The sequence below is a fragment of the Eriocheir sinensis genome, chromosome 34 (genome assembly GCF_024679095.1).
Source record: "Eriocheir sinensis breed Jianghai 21 chromosome 34, ASM2467909v1, whole genome shotgun sequence".
In the NCBI taxonomy this organism is placed as follows: Eukaryota; Metazoa; Arthropoda; class Malacostraca; order Decapoda; family Varunidae; genus Eriocheir; species Eriocheir sinensis.
In genome coordinates this window covers 4,769,201-4,792,913 of record NC_066542.1, presented here as the reverse complement: position 1 = coordinate 4,792,913, position 23,713 = coordinate 4,769,201, and the positions used below count along the sequence as shown (strand labels likewise).

Genomic DNA, 23,713 nt, shown 5'->3' with positions numbered 1-23,713 from the left:
ATGAGGGTGCCCACTGTGACCAGCAACATGCTGCACTGCCAAGTCTGCAGCACAGTAAGGTAATGGCCAGATGTCAACACCTCAGCATGATTACAGGAACAACACACAGATTAATCAAATAAGAGTGCCATTTAATTACAGTAAAATCCCAACTATGCAGCCCACATAACTCATGGCTGGGACAAGTTGAACAATCCTACCAAGTGGCTTAGAATGGAATGGGTAACTGTGTGGGCACTTGCTATGAGGGACTGTTGGAGGTGGAGGAGGTGGGCGAGTGAAGCAACATGCACCCTGGAGCATGCTCCCCGTTGGTTGGTTAATGTGCTACAACTAGATTAAAACATATACGTAGGATCACTTCATTCACAACCACAAAACCAGTTCAAAATTTACTTAAGCTACTTCATGTACAACTTGTTAAAGAAATATTTTAAATATATATATACATTTAGAAGCATTGCTTACTCCTCTAGATATTTTTAACAAATTCAAAGACTGAAGGAACACCTGCTGCTGCTGCTGTCCTCTACAAGGGCCACTTCCACTGTCCCTGTGGTGGCTCCTGCTGGAGGGGCTCCCATGGCTTCCAGTCAAGCATTTTCCGTGCAAGAGATAGTTCATTTTCTGCTTGTTTGATGACCTCTTCCAGCTGGCCTGAATCGATAGCCTTCTCAAGCTTGTTAACATCAGTTTCCTGTTGGTAAAAAATATGAGGCTAAAATGAGGGAAGAAGTATTTTCAGTAAACTCATTTTCCATTGTAAACTAAACATGGCAAGATAATACTTGTGAGACACTTTCTGACGAAGCTCAAGTCGCATCATATTAACTAACTAGCGGGGAACATACACCACCCATACTCCAAGCAGTTCTCCCAAGCAAGCTCACACTGATGCCCTGTACGTCCCAAGTCCTTCCCAAATCGGTTGACTTGCCCCAGCCATGAGTTACGAGGGCACCCCCTTGGTGTCCTCCAATCAAGGTTGTCTCGTACAGAAACAACCCTGTGACCAGGATCGATGTGTGGGAGGCATGCCACGTGCCTGTGCAGCTGGAGTTGGTGTTCAGACTTAAGCTGGTAACAGGCCTTGATACACCTTTATGGAGTAGTCGCTGGTTCGACACTAAGTCATACCAGCGATAGCCCATGATCCTGCAAAGGCACTTGGTACCAAAGACATCAACACACCTCTCCAAGTCACTATTCAGTGGCCATGTCTCACAGCCATACAGTAAGACAGGGAGCACAAGGGACTTACAGATTCAAATCTTTGTCCGCCTGCATAGATATCAACAATGCCATATACACTACATATACTGAGCGAGGCGATAACACCATGGGCCAGGCCAATCCATCGAGTGACGTCTTGCTGAGACCCACCATTGTTATGCACTACACTACCAAGGTATGTGAAGCTTTTGGTGACCTAGACATCATCACCACATGAATGAACAGACTGAACTGTGACCTTCAGTCCCAGGGGCTTCACCTCCTCATGCAGCACTTTGAGAGCCATCACCAGGACCTCCAGCGATTCTGCGAGAAGTACAGCATCAGCAGCAACTTCATTGCACTCAGCTGATCCACTGTTCCATTAGTCAACAACCCACCTGCAGGAGTTGTGTGGCTAACGGATCAACTTTTTTTACATAGGGCTGCCCTGTGTCCATTTGCAACATGTCACACTGGCCACAGTCACTGACTGCAACGTTTCCATTGTTTAAAGTGTCTCCTTGCCAGCGGGGCTTGGTCTTGGTTTGACTGTTTGGCTGGCACTGCCATTCTGGCAACATTTGTTAGCTCCCATGCCATTGATATTGCAAGGGCAGTCCCACGCCTGCTACTGGAGTGCTGGGACTGCCTGCTACTGGACTGCTGGTGGCGTTGCACAACGTTGCCTGGCTAATGGGTCAAACAGCGTCCGGTAATAACATACATACTTGTAGTCAGGTGATGCATTTCTTAGTGTAAAGTACCTATGTAAATTGAAACTTTATATAGAGTGATAATAAAAAAGGAGTCTGTACTGTGTTCTTTTCTTACTTCCCTTTCTCAGAACATGAACTAATATTCAATAAACTACACATGCTAGCATTTTAATTTGATATTTTCCTCAAGCAAGTCCTACACAGGTAACTCGATTTACGCAAGTTTGTTTTACGCGTTTTTTAAATAACGCGGGGTCCAAAATCCAAATAAATGTTTAATTTACACGTTTTTTCCACTTATACGCGATATTTTATGGAGTGGCCACCATATGTCTCACGCCGTGGCCACACAGCTGAGCTCAGTTCTTCCCGTGCGCCACTTAACAACAATACAGTACCCACGCTGCCACGCTACTCAACGATAGGGGAGGGCAGGTAATAGTACCAGTACCGGTACTAACGGTACCAGCTATACTGTATGGTACCGGTACCAATACTAGCCAGGCGCTCATGCTGTCCCTCATTTCTTTCTCAGACGAGTGAGGCTGAGACTGAGTGCCTGATTGGATATCTCGGTGGTATGGATATTCTCTCTCTCTCTCTCTCTCTCTCTCTCTCTCTCTCTCTCTCTCTACTGAATGTATAACGCGCACCTTTTTCACATAAAAAATGCCTGAAAGTTTAGCCCAGCGCGTTATACGGCAAATGTACAAATTTTTAATGATTTTTTTTCTTCTTTGGAGTGTTTTTAAGGGTCTGTGTTTCGTCTTATCCAATAACAACTGCAAACTTACCTATATTATTGTTAATGATCCTTCATACTCCCTAGCTGTCTTATAATATGTTACCATGGAATACAGGGCGATCAAATAACTACTATACAAAAATTAAATTGGTGGAGGATCGCCCATGCCCTGCTGTTATCCCGTTTTCCCGTCGGGCGTCATTTGTATGATCTTGATCTTGATGTCACAGCTGGCTTACGATTGTATGACTAAGGAGCAGTACAAGCTACATAAAAGAATCATATTGGAAAAAAATATCCATGTGTTCATTATTAATTATTAATATTAGTGAGAACATTGGGGTAAATATGATATCAGAAACTGTACATCATGAGTCTTGTACGAGGAGTTATTTCACGCCCGGCCGCCATTTGTATTGTTTACAAACCACACAACCACACCCACACAACAAACAGCTGCATGCCACGTGTCACCAGAATCGCGTGAATTGTGTCTTGCCTAGTTATGTCATAACCTACGAGTGACTGTGAGAATAATATGCTTATTATGATCTCAGAAGCTGTACATAATCAGTATGTACGAGGAGATATTTCTCACAACACCAGCCCGACCACCATTTGCATTGTTTGAAAACCACACAACCACACCCAAACAACAAATAGCTGCATGCCGCGTGTCACCAGAACCGTGTGAATTGTGTCTTGCCTAGTTGTCTGTCATAACCTACGAGCGATGGTGAGAATAATATGCTTATTATGATATCAGAAGCTGTGCATCATCAGTATGTTTACAGGGATGTATTTCTCACAACACCAGCCCGGCCACCATTTTCATTGCTTTACTCAAGGACACTTGTCAATTCAAGCAGTAAAGATTACACCAAAAATATATAAATTTCGGGAAACTGTACATTGTCAATGTTCTTTAACCCGTACATATTTCTGAGCATTTTAAGAACTTTTTTTTTTCAAAATTGTTGTCTTAAAGTTTGGGGTGCGCATTATATACCGCAAAATACGGTATTTATTTTTCGACAGAAACCTACCTCTTGTTTGATTTACATTGTTTTTGATTTACGCGACCTCTTCAAGGACGCAATACTCGCGTAAATCGAGTTACCTGTACTAATCAAAATCCAAAGGTAAAGATAGGTAAAGTTTTGGGCATATGCTAAGCTGTGGATGACCTCAGTGATAATCTCCATCACACTGGCCCTTGAGCCTTTGGTGGATGAGAACCCATTACTCTGGGACACAGGGCAAGTGTGACATCCGGGTTACCACAGTTTCCCTTCCCCAAGCACCCATTTATCAACCAGCCAGAAAGGGAGGATGAACAGCTGGTTGAAGTGTGGGCTGACTGTCCCAGGCCAGGATCAAACCTGGGCCTGCAGAGGCACTCAATCCTATTATCCTAGGTGTATTATGCAACTTCTTTTTTCACATCTTAGTTATTAAACAGCCAGACCTAATGCCTGATAAACAATCTATTCCTAACCAAAATGTTATAAACTGATATTGGTGAATGAGAATGAGAATTTTAGTTGGAAAACTTTTAAACTAGTGACCTGGCTTCCAACACAAGAATTTGCTCTGAGATCGCATGGCATTGGACAAAATAACTATGGAGCAAATTAATTAAGTTGGAGAATTTTTTAAAAATACAGTTGACGCTTGATTTCCCGCATACTGGATTTCCTGGGCAAATAACAGGGGCCAGGAATTGTCAGACACATGCCCGGTCAAGTCTGGGAACCAAAATAGAATCCAGGTAAAAAATCTGGGGTTTGGCAGGTGCTGGACACAAGTCTGCAACACTCATTAGGTGGCTGTGTGTTGTGGTGGTGGCCATTATAATCATATACTATTGCAATAAAACTATACTTTTAAATTATTGAATTTCCTAAAATATCTACCCACCACCAGAGCACAGGAGTGAATACTTACCGTTTTCACATAGTTGTACCGCTCCGTGACAATCTGTTCCGTGTACTTCCGGTAAGCAGCATCTGAGGGCATCTTCTGCAGGCACCTGAGGATCTTGCCATAGAGGACTCCCAGCATGTGGTGGGGGTGCGTTGCCACGGCCAGGCCAGTAAGGCCGGTTGTCTGCAAAGATTACAGTATTATAGTAAGAAGTCTAGTACAAAAAAGGAAAAATAATGGAAAAATGCCCCCAGACTGGCCGACCCCTAAATCTACAACAGCAATAGGAAAGGGCCGGGCGTGTGTGCCTTAATAGATCTCATGTAAAATTCTATTCCGCTTACTATAACAATTTTCCCAGCGCAATAGACTTAGAGATCCTGAAATATGTAAGAAATACGAAGAAATACAGGAAATAGGAAATGGAAAATCCAGAAATAGGAGGGCCGGTCATTTTTAAGCCTCCATACAGCCTATATAATCCTCTATTTCGCCTTCTATATCAGTTTTAATGGTGCAATAGTCTCACAGGTTCTTAAATATGTCACTGGCGGCACGCGGGAGCTTCATAAATCGACACAAACGCGAAAAATGATATAACTTACCAGCTTTTTCGTCGCCATGTTTATCTCGGTGTGGGTCTGGGTCTCGGGCACCGTAATATCGTATCGTGCACCATTAATCAAAATTGTCGTACCTCTGCTTTGGCTATTTTCACGCTTTTTTATCCATGTACTTTTTATTTTCCTTTTTATTCGCTATACTAGAGCACTCGAATTTCTATTCTTGTTCATCCCCTACTGTCCAAATCTCTTATGCAAGAGTTAACCAGCACCTTCATTCTTTCATCCCTTCTACTGGTAAACTCTGGGACAGCCTCCCTTCCCATAACGATTTTGTGGGACCCGTGGGAAATCGGGTGTTTTGGTGGGGGAGCATATTTAAAACTACTCCAACCGAACTTTACATAACCTAACCTCTAACGGGGATGTTGCTCCCCCCCTGGACCCCCCCCCCCCTACACACACACACATGTATGATGCGCCGGAAAGGTTGTTATTTTCGTGGGGGCAATATTGGAGGCGCGTAGTGAGTCTCCATATTTACCATTTTATTGCCCATTAGCTGTCTCCCCTGCTGTAAAAAATAAATAAATACATAAATAAATATATCAGCTGAGTGTGACAATCCGCACGGCTGTCATCCACGTGTGTTTGTTTACATTGGAGGGACAACCACAACAACCTTCAAGACAGCCAAAACACCCTAAAAACCTGTTATATATACTAATTTATCCACTTATTCTTCTATTTATTATTCACTGAGTTTATTTATGAAGTGATGGAGGGAAGGGAAGGTGTTTTAGAGGAGCTGTTCACGGTGAAGGAGGAGGAGGAGCAGAGGACCAAGGCACGGCGCTGCAAGGTGGGTGTGATTCTATAGTTTTTTTTTATCTTATTTATTTATTGCAGTGTACAGGATTTGATTTATCTCGTATTGTTCACTTATCGCCATTATGTATTTTTGTTTACCTTATGCCAATAATGTCATGATGTTTCTGCCTCTCATGGTGGGTGTGATTATATAGTTTTTTTTTTTTTTATATATTTGGTTCATGTTGTGGTGTTAATCTGTCACCATTATGTACTTTTAATTCTCTTCTCTCTCATTTATTTACTTCTTCCTTCTCTCACTCTCCCTTGTTCTTCCCTTTCCCTTCTCACCATTATTTTTTCTCTCCCTTCTCCATTATGTTCTATCTCCCTCTTCTCTCCATATTTTCTTTTATCTTCTCTCTCTCTCTCTCTCTCTCTCTCTCTCTCTCTCTCTCTCTCTCTCTCTCTCTCTCTCTCTCTCCATATTTACTTCTCTATCTCCCTTTTCTCTCCATTACATTCTTCCCTTTCCCTTCTCTCTCCATATTTACCTCTATCTCCATTCTCTCCATATTTTTTCTGTTCCTTTATTCAATTTCTTTCCCCTTGAGCTGCTTCCTTTACTGTAAAAAACTTCATTAATTAACTGTCCCTTTATGTGTCTGTCAGGTGGTGTGTGCGCTGAGAGAACAGGAGAGAGAGGCGTTACTAGCACAAGTCACCACCAGGCTGCATTGTCTATTAAATCAAGACCCCCGCCAGGCCTTGCTAGGTAAAGGGAGTACCATTGTTATGCTGTATATATGTAGAAGAAAGATTACTAGCATCAACTCTATATTTAGGTGGGTTTCATGAGCTAAACTAATCTTTCTGACAAATTTATATATAGGTCTCCCATGCATTAATGTTACCGTACTTATTTAGCCCTGCCCTCTACACCCACAGTTGCCCTTTGCTGTGACGGATGCCCGGCCTTGAAAGGGGTCCTGCTGGGGGAGTCCTGCTGGAGGGAACTGCTGCGGGTCTGCTGTCAACTCTTGGGAACACTGAGGAAGGAGGAGGAGGAAGAGGAAGAGGAGGAGGAGGAGGAGTCTTGGCCACCTTCATCCTTCCTTTTGGCTGTGAGGGTGAGTAATGATGATGATGATAATAATAATAATAATAATAATAATAATAATAATAATAATAATAATAATTATAGCTAAAGTAGAAAGAAAAGGACAAAAATTAAAAAAGGAATTATATACGAAAACATTCTTATTTATTTCTTATTTTTTCCATCTTTCTTTTTCTATGTTAACTTTCACATTTATATTTTTAAGTAACTTGCTATATATTTTTATGTATATTTTTCCATTCTTTTTCCCTCTCTTTCCTTGGCTATTTCAACTTCCACATTCCTTTTTTATGCAACCTTGTGTATTTATTTTTATTTATTTCTATCTCTTACTTCTCTATTTTCACTTCCACATACATTCATTAAGCCACTCACTATACATATTCTCCTTACTTTCCAGGTCCTCTATGCCTTACTAAAAGACCACCACCACTCACCATCACCACCACCACCAGAACAGAACAAGGCACTAATGTCAGCCCATGTGGCCCTCACCAAGGCACTACTAACAGCACAGGCATCAGGGAGTCATGCGCTGGTTACCTCCTCAGTGCTGTGGCTTGTATTGCAGCATCTTGAGCCACAAAGAGCCACAGGGACCTTCCTCAACACTCTCTGGGTTGTGAATTATCTTAGGAGGGAAAGGAGGGGAAAGGTATTGGAAGGAAATGATGAAGAACAGGGAGAAGAATGTATGGAAGGTGATACAAGAAGGAAGAAAGGAAAAGATGAAGAACTGGAGAAAGAAAGAGAATGTATGGAAGGCAATACAAAAAGAAAGGAAGGAAAAGATGATGAAGAACAGGAAGAAGAAGAAGAACATATGGAAGATGATACAAAACTGAGCACTAGAGCAACTACCCACATACATTTAAAGGACACTAAACTTGCTGGGAAAGGAATGAAAGCAAATACACAGGAAGAAAAGATTAAAGAAGAAGGAGAAGAAGAAAGCACTATAGCAAGCCATGAGAAAGAGAGTGTGAAGGGAAAGGCAGAAAAGAAAGGGAAAACAAAAACACTAAAAATAAAAGCAAAAGAACAGGAAGAAGAGAAAGAGGAAGAGGAAGAATTAACCACAATAAAAATTCATAAAGAAGAAGGAGAAACAGTAAAGAAAAACACAGAAAGAATTAAAAGCATTCATCTCAGGGAAGTCAAATCAGCTCTGGAAAAAGCGAGAAAAGGAGACGAGGGAATGAAACTATCGAAGAGGAATTTTGAAGACGAGTTGGAGGAAAGCTGTCACTCCTCCTCCACCCTTCTCCTCCAAGGTATGCTGAATGCTGGAGGAAAGTGGGTGGTGAAGGAGGAAAAAGAAGAGAACGAGGAGGAGGAGAACCAGGAATATGGAGGCAAGGCATTTCTCTTCTCTCTTCATCCACTTCTACTTAAGCTGTGTAGTGGAGAAGCCGCCCAACACACTTATCAAGCCTTCCAAGTAAGTATGATATCGTAATCTTGTGTAACTTATATTTTACTTAGATCAACGTTGTACTGTGGCTGTCTTTTATATCTCAGACTCTCTTCTTCCTAATGATAGACAGAGGTGAAATACATGTAAGAATATAATGCAAGCTCTCATTCAACACCACTTACGTCACTTAATATATGAGTCCAGGAACGCATCCCTATAAATACATAAACCTTGTGTTTGTATATGGTAGTCTTTTTATTCATCTCTTAACCTTACTCTCTGTCTCTCTTAGTTTTCATATCCAGTTCTGCTCATCAAGGGGATTCTGTTTGGGTCTATATCAACTTCTTTTTGTTTTCCTTTAATGCCTTTTCATGGATATCAATAACAGCTAATATATAATGTCCAACTAACCACCTATCCATCCTTAGACTCTACACCTCTGGCTCCGTACTGTAAGAAACCTCGGCGCTCTGGAACGACAAACAAAAACCAGCAGCCATTCAGTGCCAAAGGAAAGTGGGAAAGGGAGCGAGAGAGTGCCACAGGGCCACACGCTTCCCTCAGGGCCACCACATCCGTCACAGGAGCCACTGTTCAGCATGGCCCCAGGATCACCAGGACCCGTGTGTGAACTCATGAATGCATCGTGGGAGAGTCCTGCAAAAGGTGGGTCTTGGGTGAGTAGAGTGACGGAAGGATTGGTTTGCATAAGGTTAAGTATAGATAGATAGACTTGACCTTACTTATTTACTACATCGTGAAACTTAGGGTCATATTCTTAAACATTTGTGTGGCCAAGTACACATATGTGACTAGGCTTTTGTAGGAGTTTGGGGCATTTCCTAGGGTAGTTCTATGACCCTTCTGGTGGTCTGACCCTTCTGTACCATGAGCCTCCCTGTTGATGTGTTATCTCATAGTTAAAGTCTATTCATTTAAGTCCTCTCTCCTTTGTGCCTTTTCCCAGTTAGTCTTTCCTTGCGAAGTGTCTTTCCGTTATAGGAAGCTTATAACTAGGAGGCTTGAGAGCTTCTGAAATTGAATAGGAATAAAATAAAAATCTTTGATGATAGATACAAGTTATCTTATAGTTAGCAATGTTATAACTAGGATGCTTGAGAGAAGTTGAAGATGAACAAATGATTAAATGGAAATGTGTGTTTTTGTCTCGTTAAGAAGTGGAATTTTCTTCTTTTGATAGTGTTTTAAGCTGGATTTATTGTGTGTTTGTGGTCATTAGTATTATTAATCTTATATGTGTTGTAATGCAGCTTTTGTATAGTAATTTGATATCTGATTTTCATGTGTGAGTGATGATAGAGAGAGAGAGAGTAAGAAAATGGGAGAAAGAGAAAACTTTAAAGAAAACGAGAAAGAGAAGGAAATAAACAGAGAGAGAGATAACACACCTTTCCTCCCCACTCAGGTGTTGGAGAGATGGTGGGCAAGTGTATGGAGGAACTTCTCTCCCTCCACGAAGACGGAGAGAAAGGGAAACGAAAGAAGCTGGCCAAGGAAATGCTGGACGCTCTTCTCTCCTCCTCCTCCTCCTCCTCCTCCTCCTCTTTCTCCCCCTCCTTCTCCTCTTCCATATGGAGCAGCAAAAGTTCCTACCCTCCTCTGGCTCTTGCTGTGACCCATCTTGGCTGTGAAGAGGTGGGTTGTGTGTGTGTGTGTGTGTGTGTGTGTGTGTGTGTAAGTGTATGAGTTTACCTAGTTGTGATATACAGGAAGTGAGTATATATACTTGAAGGGTCTCGTCTCCAAATCTTAGTTTATCAAGTTAATTTCAATTTAATTCAACTTGTTTACATCCATCATTTTTCATCCGCCAGTTTTCATCCGTCACATTACATCCATCAGTTTTCATCCATCAATTTTCATCCATCATTTTACATCCATCAGTTTTCATCCATCAATTTTCATCCATCATTTTACATCCATCAGTTTTCATCCGTCAAATTTCATCCATCAAATTTCATCCGTCAGTTTTCATCCATCAATTTTCATCTGCCAATTTCCATCCACCAGTTTACATCCGCCAGTTTACATCCATCAGTTTTCATCTGTCAAATTTCATCCATCAGTTTACATCCATCAAATCAATTCCACTAGTTTATATCCAGTAGTTTGCATCCATTAGCTTATACCCACTCATCCACCCCCAGGCCCTGCAGCATCACCCATCCCTGCCATCTGACCTCACCTACAGTCTGGGGGTGAACCACTTGGCCCCCCCCGGCACTGCTGTCTACAAGGTGTTTCTGGCACAGTTACGGGAGGCATCCTGGAGGACTCACTTTCTGGCACCCATCTGCAAGGCACTGTGCTCCCATGATAGGTCAGTGCCACTCTAGTTACCGTACCTTCTGCCACAACGCATTCCCATAACACTCTCCTGTACTTCAACTCCTCACTCTCTCTCTTCCTCAGACTAACTCAACAGCACATCTTGACTCTCTGGCTGCCCCCAACTTTAAGGCGCTTCCCTGAGGTCCACTGGGCTCTGCTGGCACCCTGCGGCACTGATACCCCCTCCTGGCTGGCCCGCATGGCACTTCTCAGGGTGGCACGCTCTGTAGGGTCACTGCATCTGGAGGGGAAGAAAAGGGACGTCAGTGGCACTAATTGGCATAGTGGGATGTTGAGTGCCAGAGATATGGAGAGAGAGAAGAGTGCCAGTTTGAAGGTAATGGATGAGGGGTTGTTGAGTGCCAGGGATGAAGGTGAGAGTGCCAAGGAAGAGAGGCCAGGGAAGGAGAGGAAAGAAGAAGAGGAAGAAGCAAGAAAGGAAGAGAAAGAAGGAAGAATAGTGGAAGATGAAAGACAAGAAGGGGAGAAAAATAGAAAAAGAAGCCAGGAAATGGAAAATAAAGATGAAAAAGAAGAAAATATAGACAAAAAAGACATAAAAGAGGAGGAAGAAGGAAATATAAACAAGAATGAACCAAAAGAAGATGAGAAAGAAGAGAACAAAGGAAAAGAAAAGGAAGAAGAAGAAGAAAATGAAGAAGAAGAGGAAGACCACAACCCACAAATCCACCACTACATCACAATGGCACTTCGACACAGGGACGAAAACGTGCGGCTCGAGGCCCTTCACCTCCTATGCCAGACCCAGAAGACATCCCAGCCAGTTACGCCCTTCGAAGCACAGTGCCTCAAGACCTTCCTCACCCATAACCTGAACATCGACTCGGCACCATTCCGTCAAGGCCTCCTAAAATGCGTTGCGGCACTCATGGTTAGGCTGAGGGGTGCCACTGCCTCTGTGTGTAAATCTGGGGGTGCCAATGTTACTAAGAGGTCAAGGGGTGCCTCTAAGTCTAAGGGTCAGGTTGGCAAAGGGACTAAGGGTATGGGGAAAGGATATTTGGGGTCAGTTGGCACTCTCGGATCAGGTGCAGTGCCAAGGGAAGAGAAGAAAGGGATTAATTGTGATGAAAGTTCTCGAAAAAAGGAAGTAGAAGGGAAGAAAATGGAAGTAGAAGAGGAGGAGAAGGGGAAGATAGAGGAAAAGGAAGAAGAGGAGGAGGAGGAGGAAGAGGGCGTGCTATCAACCAGCGCCAACATCATCCTGGGGCTTGCAAGGGAGGTACACCGCGGAATGGCGCCAGACTCTAACTACCAACGCCGCATCCTTGCCTTACAGCTCTATAAGGAGATATTAGTGGCTCTCTTACCCTTAGTGGCTCACCCTAGTCTTGGGAAGAGGAGCAACACGAGCCCTGAGCCACTCGTAACATACCTAAACACTCTCACTGAGAAGAAGAAAGGCGTTTGGAGGAATAGCACTTGTCAGTCGTGTGGTGAATCAGCTCTGGAGGACGAGGGTGTAAGGTGTGAGAAGGATGTGTTTGGTCAGTTGCATGTCACATCACCTCAGGAAAAGGATGTGGCTTGTCAGTTGCATGTCACACTATCTCATAAGGACAAGAGTTTTGGGGTTGATAAGAATATGTCTGGTCAATCGCATGTCACACCATCTTGTAATGCATATAAAGGCCTTGAAAACAGCATTGAAACCCCGTTAGATTGCAATGAAGACTGTGAGAAAGGAGAAACAGCATCACAACCCCTTATGAAGAGTGTTGTCAGTACCCAAGGAGACAGAGAGCCATCAAACCAATCTGCTATGGGGGCATTGAACCAGGCTTTTGTTGACACCCATGAGGAGAAAGACCCATCAAACCAGCTTCTTCTGCACACATATGGGAACAAAGGGCCACAAATCCAGCCTTCCCAGCCCTTTCTAGATACCCATGTAAACAAAGAGTCATTTAACCAGCCTTCTACAGACACCCATGGAAATAAAGGGTCACAAAATCAGCCTTTTCTGGACACCCATCGAAATAAAGGGCCTCAAAATAAGCCTTTCCAGACTTTTCTAAATATCCATGGAAGCAAAGGGTCTCAAATCCACCCTTCCCAGCCCTTTCTAGATACCCATGGAGACAAAGGGCCATTAAACCAGCCTTTCCTGGACCTCAAATACCCTTGGACACTCACGACCCTTCTCCAGTTAGCCCAAGATGAGATGAGCGACATTCGAACAGAAGCGTGTGAGATCATCTGCCTGTTTGCCTCTCAGGGGATGCATTTGAGTGCCTCTGAGGGGAAGGAGTGGATGAGATGTGCGCTGAGGCTTTGCGACTCCCCCAAGGCCAGCGATGCGGAGAGTGGTGGTACCCTGGCCCTCACGGTGGCACTCCTCCTGCCGAGAGAGTGCCAAGGGGATGTGCTGGAGGCTGTGTTTGGGGTGGAAATGAAGGTAAGAGCTGTATGGTGTTATGTAATGATAATAATAATAATAATGATAATGATAATAATAATAATAACAACACATTCATATCCCCCACATTATATTATTTTCCCAGGGTAGTGGTGGTGGTTGTGGCACTCATTCACCCTCCCTTGTTGAGTGCCTCCTAGCCAGAGTGGAGCGCCAGTTTGGTGCCGCCCAGAACAACCTTCTCAGTGCCGCCCGACACACACCCATCCATGGCACTCTGCAGGTATAGTGTGACTTTAGGCTAGTAGGGATAAGGTTAAGTTTGGGGCACATGCTGTAGCTGTATGTGGCCTCAGTGCTCAAGTGCTTCATCTGATAATTTGTGTTAACCCTCATTTATTATTTACTGTTATGTACTCAACCATTTCAATACCTAAGAACACCTGTTTGAAGAGGCTTACACACAAGGAATAGGTAGTTTTCAAGGGTGATTTTATGTGTAGTGGTAGAAAGAGAAAATACACAAAACTCTTTCTCGTCTTTTAACACACACCAGGATGAGGAAGAGGAAGTAGAGGAGGAGGAAGAGGAAGTAGAAGAGAAGGAAAAGAATATAGAGGAGGAGAAGGAGGAGGAGGAGGGAGCCTTTTCACCCTCACTGAACATAAAAACACCCCATGAAAGCTTTTAACTAACCTACCATAACAAAAAAACGACACTTTGACACACATCTCCCTCCGTTCTTCCTTCCTCAGGCTCTTGGGCGCTGCATCAGCCAGGCCGAGGAAGGGACAGGGAAGGAGAATGGAAGCGCGTCCACCCATCCCTCTGATCTGCCTTACCGCCTGGCCTCTCTTCTACAGCAGCTGGTGGAGTTTGTTCTGGACACTCTGGCCTCGACGTCACTCCTTGGGGCAGGTATGAAGTATTATGGAATGGGAGAGAGTGATTAGTCAGGGGAAGTGTTCAAGGGTCATATTCTTAAACACGCATATTTGACAGGGCGTTTTGGGCATTTCCTTGGGTAGTTTAGTGACCCTGATTAGTAAATAGAATAGTCTGCTAAGGGAAGTGTTTTAAAGGTCATATTCTTGTACATTTCAGTGCCCAAACACACATATTTAACAGGGTTTTCCTAGGAGTTTTGGGCATTTCCTGGGGTAGCTTAATGGCCCTGGTGGTGGTCTGACACTTCTTCTGTACCATGAACCAAACAACTTAATAGGATAGAGTTACATATTATCCTGATATAAGTTTACATATGATGTCTTCTTACCGTCATATCGCTCTGTTTGTCTCACAGCTGTGCCTCCATCCTTTGCCGAGATGGGAGAGGCTGTCGGAAGAGTGGTGGAGAAGGGGAAGGAAGAGGAGGAAGAGGTGGAGAAAGATCCCTCGCTTTCATCTGTTTCATCTTTACTGGAGGAGGAAGAGGAAGAGGAGGAGGAGGAGGAGAAGGAGGGGGGATTGCTGTCCAGTGATCATGTTCTTGTTCTCTCCTGCTGCTGGCAAATACTGAAGGTTAGTGAGAGGGAGAGAGAAATAATTTATAGAAAGGAAATAAGGAAGAAAGGAAGACAGAGTGAATGAAGGAAACAGGAAAGGAAAAAAGAGTAAACGAAGGTAAAAGGAGAAAATAGGAAGATAGAAAGGAGAGAGAAAAATATACACACTCGAATGAGAGAGAGAGAGAGAGAGATACACACACACAAAAAAAAGGAGAGAAAAATGAAGAAAAAACAGACAAACAAGATAGCAAGATAGAAAACACAGATAAACAAAGATAGAAAGATAGACAAACAGATAAACAAAATAAAAAACAAGAGAATAACACCCACTTTCTTCCCCCCCCTACCCTAGAGTTGCTGTGAGGTCACTTGCCAAGCCGTCCACCTCTTCAGCCACGACCCCAAGGCTATCGACGACCTCATTCGGGCTGTGGTGGTCAGGGTCCTGCTCGGTACTCGGCACAAGGGGGCCATGGAGGCAGCGAGGGCCACCTATGCCTCCCTGTGGGCCAAGCTGCTGCTAAAGAGTGCCGCATGGAGAGGGTCATGTGGCACTGTTGACCCTCGCTTGGTGAATATTTTGCATAGACAGGTAAGTTGTTGTTGTTGTTGTTGTTGTTTTAGGGGGGAAATGATCTGTTTATTATGGATGACAGTATTCTCTCTCTATAACTCTTTCTCGGCAGGTTGGTGAGGTTGTGTCATCGCTGGGATCACCAAGCCACACCTCCGTGACCCGACGTGCGGCAGGCGTGGCCATGATGGTGCAGGCTGCGTGTGGGGCCGCACCACGCACCACCACCTCCCTGCTCACCACCACGCTGGCCACACTCATCACCATCGCTTCCACAGAGGTGCGACTTACTGGGGAAGAGTTGAAGTGGAGTTGAGTTTTAACTGATTATTATTTCTATTGTCTTAGTTGGTTATGATTATGTATTTATTTTCATTTTGTTTATCTATTTCTTTCTTTCTTTATTTCTTTTTTTGGTGTGTCTGGATCTGGATCTGGATCAATGATGCACAGGGCACATGTATAGGTGCATAACATGCATATTTGTTGGCTGTTGGGGGGACGGGGGAGCAGAGTGTGCAGGGGAGGTGTGTGTGTGTGTGTGTGTGTGTTATCTTTGCAGACTCAGTGTTGTTAGGTAGGTAAGTTAGGGGTATACGCTATAGCTACCCATTGCCTTAGTGCTCATCTCTGTCACAATAGCCCTTGAGCAGGTTAGGTTAGGTTGGCATGAATACTAGAAAAAGAGAGAAGAGGAGAGAGAGAGAGAGAGAAAAAGAATTGAGAAAAGAAGTAGAATAAATAGGCAGCAAGCAAAGAAGACTGAATACTAAAGAGAGAAAGTAAGAGAAAAATAGAATAAAGAACTACAAATAAATAAAAAAAATTACAAGCACAGAAGCAAAGAATAGTTGAATGACCACTTCACTCGCTCCTCTCTCCACTCCACCCCCTTCCACTCTCCACAGGTTGCCCTGGACGAGGCTGGCACTACTGACGCTCCACCGGCTCTGGCACTCCACATTCTTCAGTCATTGGCACTCCACTCCCCTCTCGGCCCATTCCTTCGGCCTCACCTCACTCCACTTACCAACTGCTGCCTTCACGCCTTCTCCAGTCCGTCTTGGGCCATTCGGTAAGTGGTGATGGCAGCGGTAGTAGTAGTAGTAATAGTGGTAGTACACACCTCACTTTTGTGCACTAAAGCCCATATTCTCAGAGGCTTTTGGTACTCACAACTATTTCCAAAGGCCACAAAGGAAGTTCTCAAGAGTGTTCAAATTCATGGTATGGCATAAACCTTGTCAAACCATCACTAGGCTCATAAAACTACCCATGGAAACACTAGCTAACACCCGCAACCTCTATCAGAGCCTTACAGAATGTGTGTATGTGTGTGTATGCCCTGAAATGTATAAGAATAGAGGCTTAAGACATCTCAATAATCCGCATCTCTCTGCCCCCCAGGAACGCAGCGCTACAGCTCTTTGGGTCATTAGTGTCGTGCCTGGTGGGGCAGAAGAAGGTGAGGGACGATGCCTCCACTCTCAACAGCCTCACTGCCCCGGAATTCCTCTCGCGGCACCCTTCCCTGGCACTCTACTTCCTTGAGGCGCTGGAGGGTGACTCTGGGTGCCGCGAGGATGAGGATGATGATTCATTGACACGAGAGAATAAAACGCACACATCACAACATACACACACAAAAACGCACACACATATACACTCTGAATTGCAAGGAAAACGCACACACAAACAGGCAGATACGCATACATGCACACACTCTGAAACACACATACACACACAGGCAGCAGTTTCACACATCACAAGGGCCTCCATTCTAGTGCCAGTTCTGAGCCTTGTTGCCAGACTATCACCCGGCACTGGGCTACAACAGAATCCACAGCTTGCCAAGACGCTCCACAGACTCTGGTGCGCCACAGCCTGCTTCCTCGCCTCCCCCGTCCATGGCGTACGCAGACTAGCGGCCTCGGCACTGGTCTCCCTCACCCCTAGCGACATGGCACTCGACCAATCCCTCGGCATTCTCCTTAAAGTGTCTGATCATCACACACCAACGAACCTACTAAATGGGCTTCTCATGTTACTCTTTAGCTTCCTTCAGACATACCCCAAGCTTGCCACAGATGCCAGGCTTAGAGACCATGGCACTGAGGCCCTCTCTTGGCTCCTGGGTCCAAAAAATAAGTGCCATGTCAACACAGCTCTGGCACTGAAGATTATGATGGCACTGGGGATTAAAGAAGTGGATACCCTGCATATGGAAGCTCCAATGCCATCCCTCCCTGGTGCTGCAGAGTGCCACCTCACACACACACTCCTACAGCTGGCACTAAGGCCCGAATGCACCATTGAGAATATCTTTTTGGCAAACCCTCCAGCTGATAGTGACATTCTGGATGGGTGTTCGAGTGCCATTCTAGCCAAGATCAAGGAGTGCCAGTGCTCCGTGAGGTTGTTGAAGTATGAGTCGCTCCTCTGGTGCCGGCTTGAGGATTACACACTGTCTCCTAAGGCTGTGGCGGCACTACTGAGCCTCCTGAGTGCCGTGATGGAGAGAGAGGAAAGTACCAGTCTGAGTCTACCCAATCATAGGCTGAGACTGGTTCTGGCATGCATGGAGGGCAAGCAAGGGAGCCGAGCCTCATGTGCGGCACTGGTCCTCACAGCACACTTGCTGAGGAAGCCACACGTCACACATGGCACTCTCAAGGCATTCACAGCAGCCATCACACGGCACTCACAACCCACAACCTCAGAGGACCACAGACTGGCAGCATCAGTGGCACTCAGCATTGCCATAAACCCACTTCTATGCCAGTGCCAGTGTGTTGATCTGGCACTCAAGGAACAGCTGATCATGGCTACTGTGGCTCTCCTTCAGGATGAGGACTCTGGCATCAGGGACTCTGCAGCTGATATTGTGGTGGCACTACTAAAACCCTCACATAGTCCGTCGAAAGTGCCACATGAGCTTCAGCCTTCACCATCACACCCTAACCTAGCCTTGTACGAGCTCCTTCAATGGCTGGCTGAAGAGTGTATATCAGCCGAGGATTGGGGTCTTCTTAGGATCCTCTGGTATCTAGGTTCTGGCCAGAGTATGTTAGCTTCCTCCTGTACAGCTGTCTCTCTCACAGGTAATAATACAAGGCTCTTCCAGTCCCACTCGGCTAACTTGTATCACGAACCTAAGCAGCTGAGTGTGATGGTGGGTGAGGCAGTGATGGTAGCCGTGCGTAGGGTGACTGTACGACACAAAGAGTGTTACCATCTACACAACACCACAGAAAAGAAAGAGGCAGATGAGGTTTTGCTGGCCAAACAATGCAAAGAATGTAATCATCTACATAAGACCTCAGAAAGTGAACGGGTGGGTGAGTCTTTGTTGGCAGGTGTTCATGGGCTGACTGGGCAATGCAGAGAGTATGACCATCCACCCAAGACCACAGAAAATGAAGGGAGAGGTGAACTGAAACATATTCTGGATGGTAGTAAAAAAATACCCCAAAATCTGAACCACTGCACATTACACAAAAAGAACGGAGAGGAAAACGTTACGACACTCCGAGAAAATTATACGCAAAAACAAACCACAAGGAACTGTACCCAAATGAAGATCCCAGACTGGCTCGAGGAGGAAAGATTAAAGTTAAACATCCGTGGGGAGACGCTACACACACTAACCTCCGAACATAGTCTCTGGCACAACAGACTACTGGCAACAGAGGCCGGGGTGTACGTGGTGGCCTGTAGGGTGTTCGAGTACCTCTGTGGTGTATTTGGTGTGTCTTCCAAGCTGGCGTATCCCTTGGCATGGGGTGAGAAGGGCTACAGTGTGGTGAATGGAGCGAGATGAAATTCCGAGTGAGCCCATGAATGAGGTTAGTTGGGTTCTCATTGTATTTATGAATGAACGTGTGTTGTATGAATCTGATTTTTTAATACAATAACTTATAATATATACCTGATCATGTACAATAAGATACCCATATTTTTAGAGGAGACAGACTGAATTTATATATTTATGAATGTATATATATTGAATGAAAATTTATTATACTACTTTATTATAGATCTGATTTCCCAAGGAGAGTTCTATACTAATACTAATAATAATAATAGCAATAATGACAACCCACATCACTTAACGACTAAGAGAAGACATATCATCAGAAGGTATTAATTACGAAACAACTCAAATATACCAAACGTTTATTACAGTTTAACTCATATAAAAAGAATATCAATGGTAGTGTGCTGTGGGGGCTGAAAGGGAGGGAGAGGGAAAAAGTGGGGGGGTAACCCTGACTTGGGGGGGGTGAGGTTCCACTGTGACCTGCCTGAAAAAGAGGTTTGAGGTCATGGCTTCATTTGACCTGACCCCATGCCAAGGTGACCCCGCCCATCCCCCTTCCTCCCCTCCAGTCCCCAGGAAACAAGTACACATGAATGATTCTTTGCCGCACACACACACATACACACAAGTACACATATACATCACATACATACATAATTACATTTACTCTTATTATTTTATTTACTTTTTTATTAATATTCTCCTTGCTGCCTTTTATTCATTATTTATAAGTTTAGATATGTAAGTGATTTCCACATTTTATGCCTTGTTGAAAAAGGAAATATGCTCAAAAATGGATATCTAACAGCAATTATTATTAGCACAACCATTTTTTGAAGTTTGCAGTGATTGGAATCCTCTCACACACACACACACACACACACACACACACACACACACACACACTGGAAGGCAAAATTTGGAGGAAGGAGCAGATGTTTATACCACAATTAACATCGAATAGAAAAAATATTACAAAAAATTCACTCTTCTCGGCATCACCAGCTGTTTTCACTCGCATCTAGTCTCATCATTATTGACTCACTTCCTCTATTATTTACTTTTTCTCTGTTTTTACGAATATCACTTTACTTCCTCTCACGGCACCACATCTCTCTCTCTCCCCCCCTATTTTTTTTACTTTTAGAACCAAGAATTTGAGTTGAATTAATGTTTTTATGAATGTGTATCTAGGAATATGATTTTTTTACACATTATTTTCTTTTAATAGATATATCTGATTTGCCATGAAGAGAAGAAATTTATACTGGAAAAATATAGATATATCAAAATAATCATAATAATAATAATAATAATAATGATAACTCCAAGGTATAGGAGGAGGGAATGGTGCAGGTGAAAGAGAGACTGAGGGAGAAGGAGCGAGCAACCCTGTATTACTTAAACAACGGACAACACTTTAGACCTCATTAAGAGTCTGGTCAGGGGAGGTAGAGGGGGGCAGTAAGTAGGTGTTGAGGAACTCCTCCACAGAGTCGGTGTTCCACTTGTCGATGGCGAGCGTCTCCATCACGTCGCCATCCTCGTCCATCAGTTTAATGACGGGATCGGCGCCACGCACGTACCTTGGGGAGGGAAGGGGAAGAAGTTATCGTCGGTATTTACTACTAAAGAAACTATTACATTTATCAGTGCTACTAGGGGTCAGATTTAGCTCACAGACTAATGTATACTTGTGCTCTTCTTTCCTGTGAATATAAGTTTCTGTATTAGGTTACTTATGTATGTACTTATAAGTGTTACTAAGTGGTCAGTTTCAGCTAATAATAATAATAATAATAATAATAATAATAATAATAATAATAATAATAATAATAATAATAATAATAATAATATGCTTACTTGATGGTAAGATTGGGGAAAGCCGCAGGTCGGTCACTCTTCACGAATGCTACGGAAGAAGAAGAAATTAGTATATGAACGAACAAATACAAGAAATACCAGATCCCCTTCCCTTAACTTCCCATACACACACACACACGACTGACTCCACACTTACGTACCCTGAACCTGCGGAAAGGCCCCCAGTCGTCACCCACACACCTCCAGCTGGGCACGAGGGTACTTGCTGGGCACTGCATTGACGTCATCTACGTTGCAACATTGCCGACAGTTTGGCCTGGGCAGAATGAAGGAAAGGAGATGTGTGATAACAGTACTTTGGGGTTTTGTTAGATTAGGTTAGGTTTAGGGTATCTTCAAACACATGATAGCCAGCACCTTATGGTATAAATCAACAAAGAATGACCTCACTTTGTTGTATAGAAAGTCTCATTAGTAAGGAAGCATATATGAATTTTCTGAGTCAAGACCTATAGTAACTGGGGTTTTGATGGGTTAGGTTAAATTAAGTTTAGGGTATCTTCAAACACATGATAGCCAGAAGCTTATGGTATAAATCAACAAAGAATGACCTCACTTTATTGTATAGAAAGTCTCATTAGTAAGAAAGCATATATGAATCTTCTACCTACCTGCGCTGAACATGCATTTACTACGACATTATCCCCATACTTACTCCAGGACCTCCAAGTTGAACTCCTTGAGGGTGTCACAGGAGGAGCACAGCAGGTTGGCACGGTTCAGCCCCAGAGCCAGGCACTCCCCGGCACTCAGGTCCGGGGTGACAGCCTCCACTAGGGACACCTGTTGGGGAGGATTTAGTGAGGGTAAGAGGGAGAAGGTGGCACCCTTCCCTTTCATATCCAAATCCTTTCCTTTCTTTTTTTCCTTTCTTTTATGTCCCTTCCCTTTCCTTTCCTAATGTCCCTTTCCTTTCCTTCCCTACCCAATCCTCTCCTTCCCTTCCCTTTCCTTTCCTTCCTTTAGTCCCTTCCCTTTCCTTCCTTCCTTCCCTTTCCTTCCTTTCTTCCCTTCCCTTGCATACCCAATCCTTTCCATCCCTATGTCCCTTCCCTTTCCTTCCCTACCCAATCCTATCCTTCCTTTTGTTCCATCCCTTCCCTATCCTTTCCTTCCCTATCCAATCCTCTCCTTCCTTTTGTTCCTTCCCTTTCCTTTCCTTTCCATCATTAAATTGAGCTGAAAAAGAAGACGACGAAGAAAGGGAAGAGGATAAGGAGGAAGAGGAGGAGAAGGCAATAAGAATAGAAGAAGAAAAGGGAGAGGAGGAGGAGGAGCAGAAGAAAGAAGAGGAAGATGAGCTGGAAACAAAACGAAGAGAACGAAGTACATGAAAAGGAGGAGGAGGAGACAATAAGAAAAGAAAGAAGAGGAGGAGGGGCAGAAGAAGAGGACGAAGAAGAGGAGGAGGAGGAGGAGGAGGGGCAGAAGAAGAGGACGCAGAAGAGGAGGAGGAGGAAGACCCACCCACTCCAGTAACAACATGACACGTATGGCTCCACAAAACACACATATATTACAGCCTTACGCCCATAATTTAGCCTCACTGACCTCATTAACCATTGCCCTGTGATACTAATGACCCCAAGAGGACTATGTGGTGTTAATGGAGGGCTTAATTTACTCACAATGGTCCCTAATATGAAGAGCACCATGCCGCCGGGGTCCCCCATGCTGGCGGCTGTCTGTCACTGAATGAAAGGTTGCCAGATACTCCTAATACTGATACTACTACTACTACTACTACTACTACTACTACTACTACTACTACTACTACTACTACTATTACTACTACTACTACTACTACTACTACTACTCCTATACTACTACTACTACTACTACTACTATATTACTACTACGACTATCCAAAATTTATTTATATACAGCTAGTTTTCTTGCTCGATCTGATATATGAAACGCTTGATTCTCTTTCCTTTCTTTTCTCTTCCCTTCTTCCCCTTCTCTTCCTTTCTCTTCCCTTCCCTTCTCGACCTTCCCTTTCTCTTCCCTTCTCATTTCCCTTTCCCTTCTTTTTTCTTATCTCCTCCTGTATCAGTTTTCTCCCACATAGAAGAAAAATAAGAAAAGGAGAGGAGGAGGAGGAAGAAAAGAAAGAAGAGGAATTTAATTGAAAGCGAAAAATTAAATTAAAGATGGAGGAGGAGGAGGAAGAGGAAGGAAAGGAATAATATTCACTTTCTATCCTCTTTAGAGCGCATCAGAATGTTCTTATGTACAGTTCTTATAATTATTAACTGCTTACAAGAACAAATAACACACAAACGCACGCACACACGCACTGATTACGTCATAGTGCTGGCCTCTGAGCTGTTGTCATGGCAACGAACGGCAGCCATCATGGATTTGGAAGTAAACAAAGGTGTTGATTGGCTGAGAAGGCAAGGGGGCGTGCCCAGGAGGTTGAAGTGGGCGTGGCTTTGAGGTGCGTGGGAGAGGCGGGCGGGGCTTATAGCTGTGCATGAGGTAAGGGTGGGCGGGGCTTAGGAGTGCATGAGGGGTTTTATTTATTTATTTATTTATTTTTATGTGTGTGTGTGTGTGTGTGGCCGCTTTCAATCAATCAATCTCTCTCTCTCTCTCTCTCTCTCTCTCTCTCTCTCTCTATCTATCTATCTATCTATCTGTCTGTGTTTCTAGCTGTCTGTCTGTCTGTTTCTGC

The 23,713-nt window shown here is 43.9% G+C and overlaps 3 protein-coding genes across 4 annotated transcripts; 1 reads left to right on the top strand and 2 right to left on the bottom strand.

Moving 5' to 3' along the window:
- Window positions 1-379: 379 nt before the first annotated feature.
- LOC127006952 (NADH dehydrogenase [ubiquinone] 1 alpha subcomplex subunit 5-like) lies at window positions 380-5,366 on the bottom strand. Its single transcript, XM_050877346.1, has 3 exons — window positions 5,208-5,366; window positions 4,624-4,785; window positions 380-697 (listed from the first exon to the last, which is right to left on the bottom strand). Exons 1-3 carry the CDS (start codon window positions 5,223-5,225, stop codon window positions 530-532), a joined length of 348 nt encoding a protein of 115 aa, XP_050733303.1. The 5' UTR covers window positions 5,226-5,366; the 3' UTR covers window positions 380-529.
- Window positions 5,367-5,660: 294 nt separating this feature from the next.
- Window positions 5,661-20,055, top strand: LOC127006950 (uncharacterized). 2 transcript variants are annotated; one of them, XM_050877343.1, is made up of 15 exons: window positions 5,661-6,027; window positions 6,648-6,750; window positions 6,924-7,105; window positions 7,496-8,536; window positions 8,944-9,181; window positions 9,942-10,171; window positions 10,684-10,856; window positions 10,949-13,286; window positions 13,393-13,530; window positions 14,003-14,165; window positions 14,551-14,768; window positions 15,108-15,347; window positions 15,442-15,609; window positions 16,238-16,404; window positions 16,737-20,055. In XM_050877343.1, exons 1-15 carry the CDS (start codon window positions 5,944-5,946, stop codon window positions 19,147-19,149), a joined length of 7,896 nt encoding a protein of 2,631 aa, XP_050733300.1. In that variant the 5' UTR covers window positions 5,661-5,943; the 3' UTR covers window positions 19,150-20,055. The 2 variants fall into 2 exon arrangements, with proteins under 2 accessions (XP_050733300.1, XP_050733301.1); XM_050877344.1 differs by lacking the exons at window positions 5,661-6,027; window positions 6,648-6,750; window positions 6,924-7,105; window positions 7,496-8,536 and having other exon boundaries at window positions 9,050-9,192.
- On the bottom strand, window positions 19,492-22,800 carry LOC127006951 (selenoprotein F-like). The gene is given in 5 exon segments (XM_050877345.1): window positions 19,492-20,735; window positions 21,013-21,061; window positions 21,174-21,289; window positions 21,689-21,816; window positions 22,662-22,800. Coding segments are annotated over 5 exon segments (504 nt in total). The 5' UTR covers window positions 22,707-22,800; the 3' UTR covers window positions 19,492-20,569.
- Window positions 22,801-23,713: the final 913 nt, after the last annotated feature.

Coding starts and splice junctions, on each gene's coding strand:
- LOC127006952 (XM_050877346.1), bottom strand. Junction 698..4,623: donor GGTACAACTATGTGAAAACG/GTAAGTATTCAC, acceptor TTTTACCAACAG/GAAACTGATGTTAACAAGCT.
- LOC127006950 (XM_050877343.1), top strand. CDS start 5,944: ATGGAGGGAAGGGAAGGTGTTTTAGAGGAGCTGTTCACGGTGAAGGAG. Junction 13,287..13,392: donor TGTTTGGGGTGGAAATGAAG/GTAAGAGCTGTA, acceptor TTATTTTCCCAG/GGTAGTGGTGGTGGTTGTGG. Junction 16,405..16,736: donor AGTCCGTCTTGGGCCATTCG/GTAAGTGGTGAT, acceptor TCTGCCCCCCAG/GAACGCAGCGCTACAGCTCT.